The sequence below is a fragment of the Podarcis muralis genome, chromosome 8, assembly GCF_964188315.1.
Source record: "Podarcis muralis chromosome 8, rPodMur119.hap1.1, whole genome shotgun sequence".
Classification (NCBI taxonomy): Eukaryota; Metazoa; Chordata; class Lepidosauria; order Squamata; family Lacertidae; genus Podarcis; species Podarcis muralis.
The window spans coordinates 1,940,310-1,955,433 of NC_135662.1; the positions used below are offsets into that span (position 1 = coordinate 1,940,310).

The window sequence follows — 15,124 nt, forward strand, 5'->3', positions numbered from 1 at the left end:
TCCTGCCATCTATCCATTCATCCAAGGGGGCAATATCTTTATCCTTCCAATATATTAATATCGATCTTCTTGCAGATGTAAGGGCCCGGAGAATCCATTTCTGCTGACCAATAGTCACACCCCATATGTTAGGTGTATAGTTTAAGACAATGATAATAATAATAATAATAATAATAATAATAATAATAATTATTATTATTATTATTATTATTATTATTATTATTTATTTATTTATACCCCACCCATCTGGCTGGGCGGCTTCCAGCAAAATATTAAAATACAATAATTCATCAAATATTAAAAGCTTCCCTAAACAGGGCTGCCTTCAGATGTCTTCTAAAAGTCTGGTAGTTGTTCTCTTTGATATCTGGTGGGAGGGAGTTCCACAGGGCGGGTGTTACCACCGAGAAGGCCCTCTGCCTGGTTCCCTGTAATCTCGCAGGGAGGGAACCGCCAGAAGGCCCTCGGCGCTGGACCTCAGTGTCCGGGCTGGACGATGGGGGTGGAGACGCTCCTTCAGGTATACTGGCCCTTTGAGGCTGTTTAGGGCTTTAAAGGTCAGCACCAACACTTTGAATTGTGCCCGGAAACGTACGATGTCATCTTCTGAAATGTTTAATTCTTTCCCCACAACTCCTCATTGCCCCTCTTCCAGAATACATCTACGGCTCGCTGGCGACCCTGCTGATCTGCCTGTGTGCCCTGTTTGGCATCGTGGTCCTCCTCTGCACCACCTGCATCAGCGCCTACCAGTATGTGATCCAGCTCTTCGTCAGCCTGGCGGTGGGATCCCTCACTGGGGATGCCATGCTCCATCTCATCCCTACGGTCAGTTCACACGGCGGGTGGGGCTGTTTCTGGCTTGTGCTGAGGCTGTGCTCTCTGGGCAGGTGTGCCTCAAGGTGTGCTGGCAACAGCATCCATTTGCAGGTGTGCGTGGCTGCACACGATCCAACCTTTCCCTTAAAAAAAAAAATTATTAGTTTTGATTTTATCACCTTTATACTCATTACATATCTGCTCAATTGAGCTTCAACTTCCATCCCTCTGGTCTCATGGTTTCCATAATTCATTATTACCTCATAGCATTTGTACATTATCCCATTTTCGCTCCATAAGACGCACTTTTTTCCTCCTAAAAAGTCAGGGGAAATGTCTGTGCGTCTTATGGCGCGAATGTGTGGTTGATCGCTGGCTCCCTTTCCGGTCCCTTGCCCAGGCCTCCATTGTTGAATGTTCTGCAGACGGAGGCTGTTTGTTTCCCCAGCGACAAGTGACTGGCTGATTAGATTATCTGTCCAGAAATTGTAGAAACGGCTCCCTTTCCTTTCCTATAGAAGCTGCAGAACTGTGAGTTGAACCCCATAAAAACAGGATTTTTTCCCTTTGCAAAGTAAGCTCAACAACTTTGAGCTGATCCTCAAAAAACGGGGCTTTTCCCCTTTGCAAAAGAAGCTGCACAACTTTGAGCTGATCCTCAAAAAAGGGGCTTTCCCCCTTTGCTAAAGAAGCTGCACAACTGTGAGCTGACCCCCCCCCAAACGGGGATTTTCCCCTTTCCTCCTCTAAAAACCAGGTGCGCCTTATGGTCAGGTGCGTCTTATGGAGTGAAAAATAGGGGACTTTTCACTCCTTCCATTAATCACAAATTTTTAAATAAACATAAAAAGGTACAAATCCTTACCATTGCAAGTTTTCTTACCACAACCCTGCTAGTGTTGTTAATTGTTTGCTATTGTCCTTCAAATATTGTACAAATTTACTCCAGTCTTTTCGGAAAGTTTGATCGCGATGGTTTCCAATTTTCCCGGCCAGCCTCGCCAATTCTGCATAGTCCATCACCTTCGTCTGCCACTCTTCTAGCGATGGAATTTCCCATTGGTTCCATTTTGGGGCTAAAAGAGTTCTTGCTGCTGTTGTCGCATACGTAAACAGTTTTATCTCTCTCTTTGGGATCTCATTCCCTACTATACCTAACAGAAATGCCTTTGTTTTTTCCACAAATGTACTTTTAAACATTTTCTTTGACGGATTATATATCATCTGCCAGTGAGCTTTTACCTTACTACAAGTCCACCACATGTGATAAAAAAATTCCCTCCTTTCACAATTCAACCTTTCCCAATCTGGTGCCCTCCACCCGGTGCTATACTACACCTCCCACCAGCCACCACGGCAGCTCTCCTGACAGCATTGCATGACCGCAATGGGTGCTGGTGTGGATGGCATGTTTCGAAGGCAGGGATGTGTGGTCTTCGGAAGCTTCTGCCTTACGCCCCAAATCAAGCTGTGCCTCCTCTCTCCTGCCCGCAGTTCCTGGGTCTCCATTCTCACTCCCACGGCGAAGGCCACTCCCACGACCCCCACGGAGCCGAGGGCCACAACGTCCTGTGGAAGCTACTGGCCACGCTGGGAGGGCTCTACCTCTTCTTCCTCCTCGAAAAGTTCTTCATCCTCCTGGGGCACTCGGACGACGACGAGGTGCGTTGGTCGTTTATCGGCTGCTAATTGTTGGCAGCGGTGGGGAGGAGGAAGGGAAAGGGGCAGGGGCACACGTTGGCAATCACGGGGAATATGGCACCCTGGGCAAGGCCAAAAGCTGGCGCCCACAAATGGATCTTCTCATTTATGGATCTTCTCAGTTGGGCACCCCTTCTGCTCGGCACCACCCACAATGCCCTTAATCATGGGTAGGCAAACTGAGGCCCGGGGGCCGGATGGGGCCCATTCGCCATCTCAATCTGGTCCATGGACGGTCCAGGAATCAGTATGTTTTTACATGTGTGCTTTTATTTAAAATGCATCTCTGGGTTATCTGTGGGGCCTGCCTGGTATTTTTACATGAGTAGAATGTGTGCTTTTATTTAAAATGCACCTCTGAGTTATTGGTGGGGCATAGAAATTCGTTCATCCCCCCCCCCCCAAAAATATATACAGTGGTGCCCCGCAAGACGAATGCCTCGCAAGACGAAAAACCCGCTAGACGAAAGGGGTTTCCGTTTTTGAGTTGCTTCGCAAGACGATTTTCCCTATGGGCTTGCTTCACAAGACGAAAACGTCTTGTGAGTCTTGCGATTTTTTTTAACTCCCGCCCCCCTTTTTCTAAGCCGCTAAGCCGCTAATAGCCTTTTAGCCGCTAAGCCGCTAAGCCTTTAATAGCCGCTAAGCCGCTAATAGCCTTTTAGCCGCTAAACCGCTAATAGCGCTAATCCGCTAAGCCGCTAATAGGGTTGCTTCGCAAGACGAAAAAAACGCTAGACGAAGAGACTCGCGGAACGGATTATTTTCGTCTTGCGAGGCACCACTGTAGTCCGGCCCCCCACAAGGTCTGAGGGACAGTGGATCGGCCCCCTGCTGAAAAATTTGCTGACCCCTGAATCCAGGGCCGAAAGGAGCTTGTAACACATCCTTTCTCCGTAACCTGACGCAGAAGAGAGGAGCCTCTGGCTTGCAGGCCCGTCTGTAGAGGCATTTTTTGGGTAGCGCAACCAGTGCAGCTGCACTGTGCGCTTTGCTGCAGGGGGCACCAGAACATTGCTGTAGAACAGAGTGCAAGAGGTTGGGGGGTGGGATTTTAGCATTGCACAGGGTGCCGCTGAAATTTGAGAGCCCAGGGTCCGCCGCTGCAGTATTGACCCAATGTGGCCAGCGAGTCCTTTAAAAAAAAATGCTCACCTCTACATCAGCTGACATCACCCTGATGGGCAGGTGATGTCAGCTGATGAGCAGGGTTCAATCCTGTGGGGAACTGGGGTGCCTACTTGATCCCTGCAAAAAGCAGGATTTAACCTTCTCATTGGCTGATGAGCAGGGATTGAACTTCTTTTTTTAAAAAATCATTTTTATTAAGTTTTCCATTTTAACAATCCAATCAAACCACATTAAATATTCCAAATTATACATATAGGTAAAGGGTAAAGGGACCCCTGACCATTAGGTCCCGTCGTGACCGACTCTTGGGTTGTGGCGCTCATCTCGCTTTATTGGCCAAGGGAACCGGCATACAGCTTCCGGGTCATGTGGCCAGCAGGACTAAGCCGCTTCTGGCGAACCAGAGCAGTGCACGGAAACGCCGTTTCCCTTCCTGCCAGAGTGGTACCTATTTATCTACTTGCACTTTGACGTGCTTTCGAACTGCTAGGTGGGCAGGAGCAGGGACCGAGCAACGGGAGCTCACCCCGTCGTGGGGATTCGAACTGCCATCCTTCTGATTGGCAAGTCCTAGGCTCTGTGGTTTAACCCATAGTGCCACCCGCGTTACATATCAAATAATCCAAATATTCTGCCAAATTATAAATTAGCAGGGATTGAACTCCTGCTGGGTTGCCTAGCAATTGCACAGGTCCAACCGGATGTCATGTTCGCTTGTATCTCCCGCCTCCAGGAGCACAGCACAGGGCACCAGTGCGACCACGGCATGTCCCTGCAGCTCTACCAAGACGAGATGAAGAGGAGGAAGCAGGAGAAAGGTGCTTCTCACGCTGACCTGGTGAGTGGCCTGCCCTGCCCGCCTCCACCTGATATTGGCATCCTGGCTGCTGAGATGCCCTCAGTCTCTCTGGGTAGTTTTACGCATTTCTGGGATGAGTCAGAGGCTAAGCAAAGATTACTCAAAGTCCTGGAAAAGAACCCCAAGGAAAATAAGAACTGGCATGGCAGCTGTTATGTACTGAGTTGAATATTATCCAGAATGCAGCAGTCTGGTTGGTCCTAGAACAATAGGATCCAAAATGCAGCAGTCTGATTGGTCCTAGAACAATAAGATTCAGAATGCAGCAGTCTGGTTGGTCCTAGGACAATAGGATTCAGAATGCAGCAGTCTGATTGGTCCAAGAACAATAGGATCCAGAATGCAACAGTCTGGTTGGTCCTAGAACAATAGGATCCAGAATGCAGCAGTCTGATTGGTCCTAGAACAATAGGATCCAAAATGCAGCAGTCTGATTGGGCCTAGAACAATAGGATCCAAAATGCAGCAGTCTGATTGGTCCTAGAACAATAGGATCCAGAATGCAGCAGTCTGATTGGCCCTAGAACAATAGGATCCAGAATGCAGCGGTCTGATTGGTCCTAGAACAACAGGACCCAGAATGCTGCAGTCTGGTTGGTCCACAGGAGCTACCCAATCCAGCTCCAGGTGGAAGTGAATCCGCAACCTGATTGGCCGACAGGAGAATCCCAGAATTAGCCAATCACGTGGGGCCCATTGTGTAAATAATGTATATAAAGCAGACATTCTGGGAGAACTTCCATTCCTCCTCACCAATATGAGCTGAATAAAGAGCATGAAATCCACACTCGACTCCGAGTATATTCCAAGCAAAAGTAAGAGTCGGCATGGCAGCTTTGGCCAAGTTGATGCCCTCCAGATGTTTGGGCAGGAGCTGATGGGAGAGGTAGTGCAAAACATCTGGAAGGTGCCAGCTTGCCCGACACTGCACTGTTGTATAGATGAAGGCTGTTCCTTTAACCCAGGAGACAAGTCCTCATGGATACTTAGAAACTTAAGAGTTAGAAGGGACCCTGAGGGTCATCTAGTTCAACCCCCTGCAAAATATTAATCTCAGCTAGAGCATCCCTGACCAATGGTCACCAAACCTCTGCTTAGAAACCTCCAAGGAAGGAGAGCCCAACTTCCAAAGGAGTCTGTTCCCCTGTCAAACAGCTCTTCCCATCAGAAAGTTCTTCCTGATGAAGTTGGTATCTCCTGTCCTGCAACTTGAAGCCGCTGGTTGGAGTCCTAGCCTCTAGAGGCCCATAAATAGCAACACCCTAGAGGTCCTGGGCCCTAAGGAAGTCAGATTAGCCTCAACCAGAGGCAGGGCCTTTTCAACACTGGCTCCGGCCTGGTGGAGCGCTCTGTCTCATGAGACCAGGGCCCTGCAGGATCTGATTTCTTTCCGCAGGGCCTGTAAGACAGAGTTGTTCTGCCTGGCTTTTGGCTTGGAATCAACTTGATCCCTTTCCCCTCTTTCCTTTTTCCTTTCTCCTTCTGTGATGGAACTCCTATTTGGGGACTTCCCTGGCTTTTTTCTGGCCCACGTAGGACCAGTCTGGATAGCTAACCTTGGTGAAGATTTCATGTTTTCATCCCCAAAAAGGGGTGTAGCTTAAGACCACCACCCGCAGAGACATCATACCTACATCACGGAAGGGCAGTCTACAGCAGAAATCTGAGTGTGTTCTTTATCTTCTGTCTGGCAGGTTACCTGTTAATGCTTACTTGATTGGATACCCTGGGGAGCCTGGCCAGTCCTTTGTAATGATAAATACTTAGTTCCTGAGTCAGGTCACAGGTCTGTGTTTGAATAGGGTGAGCCTGTGACCTGACTCAGGAACTAAGTATTTAAGACAGGATTTGTGAAGTAAAAGACAATGGGGAGTGTTTTCCATTTTCCTTTGACCTTGCAGAGAAAACATTTGGTCAGTTTGGGAATCAAAAATGGTTCCAGGTCGGTCTTCCTGTGCTTATTTATGTACGTGCTTGGTTGGTACACTTATGAACATTTAACATATATCTAAGACCTCAAAATTCCTATCACACCACCCTTTTTCTTTTTTGCTTCATCACACTGTTGACTCACGTTAAGTCTTGATGAGCCAGCGAACTCTGAGATACCCAGAGATGGGCAGAGAGCTGCTTCCACCGGTAGCCCGGCATTCCAGGAGCTGTGAGTGATCTCCGGCAAAAAGCAAAAAATAAATTTCTGCCTTCCTCTTTCGCCCAATTCTGTGCCATGCCTTTATCCAGAACCCAAGCATGCTTTACCAGCCCCACCTAATGGTGGAAGGTGGAATAAGGATGTGCGGGAAGAAATATGTGGCTATGTGAAAAATGCCTCGCACTGCTCCAGACTATTGGTGCATCGAGCCCATTATTGTATTCTCGGACTGGCAGCTGCTCTCCCAGGTTTTCTGGCAGGGAAGGGTTTTTTCCCTATCGCCCACCACCTGAGATCCTTCTTAACTGGAGAGGTCAGGGATTGAACCAGGGACGTTCTGCACGCAAGGCAGGAGCCTATTCCACTGCTCCACGCTGCCTCCCTGTTGGGTTTTGCTCCTGCTGCTTAATTCCCACATTAATTTTTATTTTATTTTTTAAAGTGGGAGAAATCAGCAGTCTGAGTCAGTGGGGCGTGCAAACACACACCCCTCGAAGATTTGAAATTGAAATGAAGTATAAAAAACATCGATGGTCAAGACATCGATTCTATAAAGCATATTTTGCTGCACTGTGCGAAATACGAGCAAGCCAGGGCTGAACTGATATTACCTTTCCCAAGAAAATCAGAGGCTCACTATGTCAGGTTCCTATTGGAAGTCCAGACAAACGCTAGAACATTAGCAGCGGCGAAGTTTTTATCGGTGGTTGCAAGAACCAACGATCCCTATCTTTAAGTCTGAACAAAATGCTTGTTTAACCTGGAGGTAGGCTGTCTGAATTGTGCATTGCTTTGTAATGATTTGTTGGGTCTCTGGACCGTAATAAAGATTGATTGAAAAAACAAGCAACAGTGACCCAAAGTCTAAAGCAAAAATGGGTCGTGGTCACTTCATAACTCTTTGGCCTCTAAAACCAGCTTCATCCCCAAACTCCTTGCTGAGTTCCAAGGGGGAGCAAAATTGTCTGGTTCCTGCGCTTCAAGGGGTTGGACTAGATGACCATTGGGATCCAATTCTACAATTCTGTGATTCATTGCAGGTGCTTAAGCAGAGGCTGGATGGCCATCTTATCAGAGAATATTTAGCTGAGATTCCTGCATTGCAGGGGGTTGGACTCAATGGCCCTTGGGGTCCCTTCCAGCTTTGCAATTCTACGATTCTATGAATTGCCTAGTGCTTTCGTATGTAGGTGACTCTTTAAATTTAATTAATGCTACTACAGTCATACCTCATGTTACGTTTGCTTCGGGTTGAGTGTTTTCAGGTTGTGCTCCGCGGTGACCCGGAAGTACTGGAAAGGGTTACTGCCGGGTTTCACCACTCGCGCATGCACAGACACACAAAATGATGCCATGCGCATTTGCAGAAGTGACAAATCACTACCCGCGCAGACGCGGGTTGCGTTCTGCTCAGGTTGCGAACGGGGCTCCGGAACAGATCCCGTTTGCAACCAGAGGTACCACTGTACTAATAAAATGGAGGGCTCAGAAAATGAACAGAAGGCAGGGACTGCGCCTTGGAAAAGCAGGGCCTTTTTTGCGTGGCCCCAAAGTGGGACGCAGGCTGTGCCTGTCTCACATTCTCTTTTTCTATCCGCCTGTTCTTTCTTAATAGGTGACTGCTGAGGAGGCAGATTTCAGCCAGATGCGGAAGAAAGAGACCCTCAGTCGAGGTGAGCACCAGCAATGTCCTGTCCAGCAACCAGATGGGATTCTCCTTGACATGTCTAGCATTTATTCTTATTCTTATTTATTAAATTTGTATACCGCTCTTTACCCGTAAATCTCAGGACGGTTCACAACATAACCTCAAGAAGCTGCTTTGATTAAATGATTGTGATTTCTAACATTTCCATGCACTGGGACAGGTTATAACAACCAGAAATACAATTATAAAAACAGGAAACCGTTGTAATAATGAAACAAAAGACCAGCTCAGAGCAAAACCATGATCACAATCGTTCACTTGTTTGTTTTAAATCATTTTTATTAAGTTTTCCATTTTAACAATCCAATCAAATCACATTAAATATTCCAGATTATACATATACATATCAAATAGTCCAAATATTCTGCCGAATTATAATTTTTTTGTTTTTGCGACTTCCCATGCTTCAAATTCGGATGAGGCTCTGATCATCGCATATCTCTTCTGCTTTTGATAGCCATTTCTAATAGTTTCTTTAAATCTTCCTGTTATTTTCACAATCGTTCACTTGTATGTCGCCTTTCCATAGTTAAAACCACGCTCAAGGCAGCTTACAGACACAGAAACATTTGCGCAAGTACAAAACGGTAACCAAAGCAGTCCTAAGCGATGTGTCAGAGTGGGCACAACGAAATCAAACAATCCCCGCATGTCATAAGAAGATCTAAAAATCAAGGTGCAGGGAATTGATCCCAAGAGCAGCAAAACGAACATCTGCAAAATGGAATCTTGACCCCCAATGTAAACCCTAAAATGATACCCCACTCCAAGAGTCTGTAGGGTTTATATGAGTTTTCCATCAGTGAGATCTCTTGGGAATTGTATCCTGCGTGAAGCTGGTCTCAAGGGCTGGAAACGCCATCACTCTGCAACGCAAGCAAATCTCTGTTGCGTCCTAAATCAGTCTCCCCCAACCTGGTGCCTTCCAGATGTTTTGGACTACAACTCCTGTCAGATGCCGTCCAAAACATCTGGAGGGTACCAGGCTTGAGGAAGGCTGTCCTAGATTGTCAGCCACTTTCTGATGGGGCCCAAACATAGCTGTCAACGTTTCCCCTTTTTTAAGGGGAATAGGATTCCTCGCAAGGAATCTTATTATTCCGAATAGGATTCCTCGCAAGAAAAGGGAAAAGTTGGCAGCTATGGGCCCAAATAATATGTCCAAACCTGGGACCCCGCTTCCCGGACACAACTTTGGTTCAACCTCGAGCCAAGAAGTTGTCTGAATTGGCACTCAGAACTTCCCATCTTTATTTAACCCTCCTTCTAATTTCCGATATCCGAGGTTTCCTGTCTGCAAATTCCCTCCTTTCGGAGGGGAAAAAAGAATTCTTCTTAAAACAAAAGAAGCTGTCCGACCCAGGTGGGACTTGAACCCACAATCCCCAGCTCCGGAGGCTGATGCCTTATCCATTAGGCCACTGGGCCACTCCTGCCACTGTTCCCTCTCGTTTTCAGAACAAACGGCGCATTGTGTTACGGGCTGAATTCCCCCAGCATGAAGGGAGGGCGGCTTGGGAAGGGTCATTGACAGCTCAAGTAGAATTGCTCTCTGCCTGCTTCCCAGAGGACGCCTCTGGCACATGTCGCCTCCAGCAGGGCGCAGGACCTGAAGGCTGCCAGCTGGGAAGGGAAAATGGAAAGGGTTTCAGGGCTTGTGTTTCGCACACACTGCTCTTTGTGCGTCCTGCAGGGGGTGAGGACACATGAAAGGAAGCCTTTATTTCAGTGGAGCTGAGCTATGGAACCTGCAGGAGGCAGGGAGGGCCACCAACTTGGATGGCTCCAGAAGGAAATTATAATAATAATGATTTTTTTATTTATACCCCGCCCTTCCCGGTTCAAAAACCGGGCTCAGGGCGGCTAACAACTAATCTAAAACAACTGTAAAAGCAGCATAAGATACAGTATAAAAACATGAATAACAATGAAATTCAAAGTTCAGAAATTTAAGGGAAATGAGCATTAGATAATCCCCCAGGGCTACCTGGCTGAATTAGGCAAATGCGTGGAGCATAATGCTTTTGATGGAGCATAGTGCTTCCGTTTGTCGGTGACAGCAGCCACGAAATTAAAAGACGCCTGCTTCTTGGGAGAAAAGCAATGACAAACTTAGACAGCATCTTAAAAAGCAGAGACATCACCTTGCCAACAAAGGTCCGTATAGTTAAAGCTATAGTTTTCCCAGTAGTGATGTATGGAAGTGAGAGCTGGACCATCAAGAAGGCTGATCGCCGAAGAATGGATGCTTTTGAATTCTGGTGCTGGAGGAGACTCTTGAGAGTCCCATAGACTGCAAGAAGATCCAACCTCTCCATTCTGTAGGAAATCAGCCCTGAGTGCTCACTGGAAGGACAGGTCCTGAAACTGAGGCTCCAAGACTTTGGCCACCTCATGAGAAGAGAAGACTCTCTGGAAAAGACCCTGATGTTGGGAAAGATGGAGGGCGCAAGGAGAAGGGGACGACAGAGGACGAGATGGTGGGACAGTGTTCTCGAAGCTACCAGCATGAGTTTGACCAAACTGCGGGAGGCAGTGGAAGACAGGAGTGCCTGGCGTGCTCTGGTCCAGGGAGTCATGAAGAGTCGGAAACGACTAAACGACTAAACAACAACAAAGTGCTTCCATTTGTCAGAGTAACGCTTCTGAATCCCAGTTGCTGGAAACCTCAGGAAGGAAGAAGCTTCTTGCGCATGAATCCTGATTGCAGGTTCCCCAGATGGGGCATCTGTTTGGCCGCTGTCAGAACAGGTCTATTATGGAGGTCTGTTGTAACAGCAGAACCTCCATGCCCAGGGGCAGTCTATCTCTTGGGTACCAGATAACGGGGAACAACCATTAGAAAATACTGTTGTGCTCAGGTACTGCTATGAGGTCAGGTTTCTGGACTAGGTGAGCCATTGGCCTGAGCCGGCAACAAAGCTCTTATGTTCTTATAGAGCCTCCAAGTGCAGAGACAGTCTATCTGTCTATCTATCTGGGAGGACAGGATGCTGGACTTAGATGGGGCCACTGGCCTGTTCCAAGAAGTTCTTCTACTTCCCAGTATACCTGAAGGAGCATCTCCACCCCCATCGTTCTGCCCGGACGCTGAGGTCCAGCACCGAAGGCCTTCTGGTAGTTCCCTCATTGTGAGAAGCAAAGCTACAGGGAACCAGGCAGAGGGCCTTCTCGGTAGTGGCGCCCGCCCTGTGGAACACCCTCCTATCAGATGTCAAAGAGATAAACAACTACCTGACATTTAGAAGACATTTGAAGGCAGCCCTGTTCAGGGACGTTTTTAATGTGTGACATTTTAATGTATTCTTAATCTTTGTTGGAAGCTGCCCAGAGTGGCTGGGGAGGCCCAGCCAGATACAGTGGTACCTCGGGTTACATACGCTTCAGGTTACAGACGCTTCAGGTTACAGACTCTGCTAACCCATAAATAGTGCTTCAGATTAAGAACTTTGCTTCAGGATAAGAACAGAAATCGGGTTCCGGGGGCACGGCAGCAGCAGGAGGCCCCATTAGCTAAAGTGGTGCTTCAGGTTAAGAACAGTTTCAGGTTAAGTACGGACCTCCGGAACGAATTAAGTACTTAACCCGAGGTACCACTGTACAAATAATAAATTATTATTTGTACTGGGCTGGGGAGGCCCAGTACAAAATTATTATTATTATTATTTTCGTCGTCATCATCATCATCATCATCATCATCATCATCATTATTCTGAGGTTCTGATGTCTCCCATTTGCTCCTTCCGCAGAGCTGAGGATGCTGCCGTACATGATCACCATCGGAGATGCCATCCACAACTTCGCCGACGGACTGGCCGTTGGCGCTGCCTTCTCCTCTTCTTGGAAGACGGGTTTGGCCACCTCGCTCGCCGTCTTGTGCCACGAACTGCCCCACGAGCTCGGTGCGGAGGCAGGAGGGGCTGGGCATTGCATGGCACCGAAGGCAGGGTTGGGGTTTATTTATTTATTGTGGTGGAGGAAGCCGGCGGGCAGACGAAAAGGAAGTCCTTCTCCACACAGCACGTCATTAAACTGTGGAACTCCCCGCCACAGTAATCCCAGTTGCTGGAAACCCCAGGAGGGGAGAGGGGTCTTGTGTTCGAATCCTGCTCGCTGGTTTCCCGTTGGGGCATCTGCTTGGCCATTGTGAGTTCAGGGTGCTCAGTCTTTCCCATCCTGACGCCCTCCATATATGTTGTACTACGACTCCCATCAGCCTTAGTGCCTTATGGCTATGCCGGCCTGTGGATCATGGGAGCCGCAGTATCTGAGGGGCGCCAGGATGGGGAAGGCTGAGCCGGGATATGCCGCATGGTGGCGAAACAACGCCGCAATTTTGCTTTTCCGTTCGACGGGGCAAGCGCTCAGAGTGGGCTGCTGCAAGCTCCTGATAAATGAGTTGGAGTTCTTGTTATTGAATATACCAAGAAAAAAGCACACCAAGAACTCTGGCCAATATAAGTTTCAGTCGTGGGAGTGGTCCCACTCACAAATCAATAGTCAATTGTAACAAAAACTAATCCATTCAAAAGTATGTATTCTGACAAGGATGACAAACTCAAACAGAGATTACAAACTCAAACTCGTAAGGATATGTATAACACAATAATTCATTACAGAATTAGAGATAAGAGTTTATGAGTAGAGATACCGGTAAGTTCATGTTAGTCCATAGTCAGATTCGACGTGAAGGTCTTAGTTTCAATCATTGAATCATAGAATCATAGAATCATAGAGTTGGAAGAGCCCACAAGGGCCATCGAGTCCAACCCCCTGCCAAGCAGGAAACACCATCAGAGCACTCCTGACATATGGTTGTCAAGCCTCTGCTTAAAGACCTCCAAAGAAGGAGACTCCACCACACTCCTTGGCAGCAAATTCCACTGTCGAACAGCTCTTACTGTCAGGAAGTTCTTCCTAATGTTTAGGTGGAATCTTCTTTCTTGTAGTTTGGATCCATTGCTCCGTGTCCGCTTCTCTGGAGCAGCAGAAAACAACCTTTCTCCCTCCTCTATGTGACATCCTTTTATATATTTGAAGATGGCCCTTAACCTCCTCCTTTTGAGCAGAAGTCAAAAGTCAGTTATGGATTAGAAGCCAGGACAGGGTCCTGTTTCGATGTATTCACCTTCATCAGCTGGAAGTATCAAACATTACGTGAAAATACATTTAAATTCTAAACAAAAAAAATTCCTTCCAGTAGCACCTTAAAGACCAACTAAGTTAGTTCTTGGTATGAGCTTTCGTGTGCATGCACACTTCTTCAGATACACAGAAGTGTGCATGCACACGAAAGCTCATACCAAGAACTAACTTAGTTGGTCTTTAAGGTGCTACTGGAAGGAATTTTTTTTGTTTTGACTATGGCAGACCAACACGGCTACCTATCTGTAATTTAAATTCTAAATTATCATAAATTATAAAACAGTCATAAATTATAAATTATTGTGTTATACACATCCTTATGAGTTTGAGTTTGTAATCTCTGTTTGGGTTTATAATCTCTATTTGAGTTTGTAATCCTTGTCAGAATACATACTTTTGAATGGATTAATTTTTGTTACAATTGACTATTGGTTGCGAGTAGGGACCACTCCCACTACTGAAATTTATATTGGCCAGAGTTCTTGGTGTGCTTTTTTTCTTGGCAAGCTACTGATAAGGCAGTGTTGCCTAGGAGGTAGATCCTGGGCGGCTTCCGAGCAGGGATCTGAAGGCAGGTGCTTCCCCCCACCCCCAAATGATAGGGACGGGGTGTCTCCTTCGGGCTGCGTGATACCTGGCCGAATGCCGCCGCTCCTAGTAGAATCATGGAATTATAGACATAGAGGGGAACCCGGACACCATCTAGTCCAGCCTCCTACAATGCAGGAATCTCAGCTAATGAATGGCTGACCATCTTCCTCCCGCCTTTGCAGGGGACTTTGCCGCCCTGCTCCACGCCGGGCTGAGCGTCAAGTGGGCTTTGCTGCTCAACTTCCTCAGCGCCCTCACAGCCTTCCTGGGCCTCTACATCGCGCTTTCTGTGTCCACGGGAGAAGAGTTCGAGGCCTGGATTTTCACCGTGGCCACTGGCCTCTTCCTCTACGTGGCCCTGTGCGATATGGTAAGCAGGGAGAGTTCTACCCCTGGCAGTTGTTCTCCTTTTCTTACCATTCTCCCACCTGATTATTATTATTATACCACAAAGCCTCTTGGGCTTGCCGATCGGAAGGTTGGCGGTTCGAATCCCTGCAACGGGGTGAGCTCCCGTTGTTCGGTCCCTGCTCCTGCCAACCCAGCAGTTTGAAAGCACGTCAAAGTGCAAGTAGATACAGTGGTCCCTCTGGATGCGAACGGGATCTGTTCTGGAGCCCCGTTCGCATCCTGAAGTGAACACAACCCACGTCTGCGCATGCGTGGGTCACGATTCGCCACTTCCGCACATGTGTGTGATGTCATTTTGAGCGTCTGCGCATGCGTGAGTGGCGGAACCCGGAAGTAACGCGCTCTGTTACTTCCGGGTCGCTGCGGAGCGCAACCCGAAAAAGCTTAACCTGACGTGACTTCAACCCGAGTTATGACTGTAAATAGGTACCGCTCTGGCGGGAAGGTAGACGGCGTTTCCGTGTGCTGCTCTGGTTCGCCAGAAGCGGCTTAGTCATGCTGGCCACATGACCCGGAAGCTGTACGCCGGCTCCATCGGCCTGTAAAGCGAGATGAGCACCGCAACCCCAGAGTCGGCCACGACTGGACCTAATGGTCAGGGGTCCCT

At 47.8% G+C, this 15,124-nt stretch overlaps 1 protein-coding gene and 1 non-coding gene across 2 annotated transcripts in view; one reads left to right on the plus strand and one right to left on the minus strand.

Annotated features, from left to right (window-relative positions):
- Positions 1 to 15,124, plus strand: part of SLC39A4 (solute carrier family 39 member 4) — a 41,891-nt gene that overhangs the window by 23,060 nt on the left and 3,707 nt on the right. Inside the window, exons 6-11 of the mRNA XM_028735992.2 lie at positions 656 to 828; positions 2,314 to 2,481; positions 4,385 to 4,489; positions 8,278 to 8,335; positions 12,120 to 12,272; positions 14,289 to 14,476. Of these exons, the coding sequence (XP_028591825.2) occupies positions 656 to 828; positions 2,314 to 2,481; positions 4,385 to 4,489; positions 8,278 to 8,335; positions 12,120 to 12,272; positions 14,289 to 14,476 (845 nt within the window). The remainder of the gene's footprint in view (positions 1 to 655; positions 829 to 2,313; positions 2,482 to 4,384; positions 4,490 to 8,277; positions 8,336 to 12,119; positions 12,273 to 14,288; positions 14,477 to 15,124) is intronic.
- Positions 9,726 to 9,798, minus strand: TRNAR-CCG (transfer RNA arginine (anticodon CCG)). The gene has a single exon. It is a non-coding gene; the product is annotated as a tRNA-Arg (tRNA).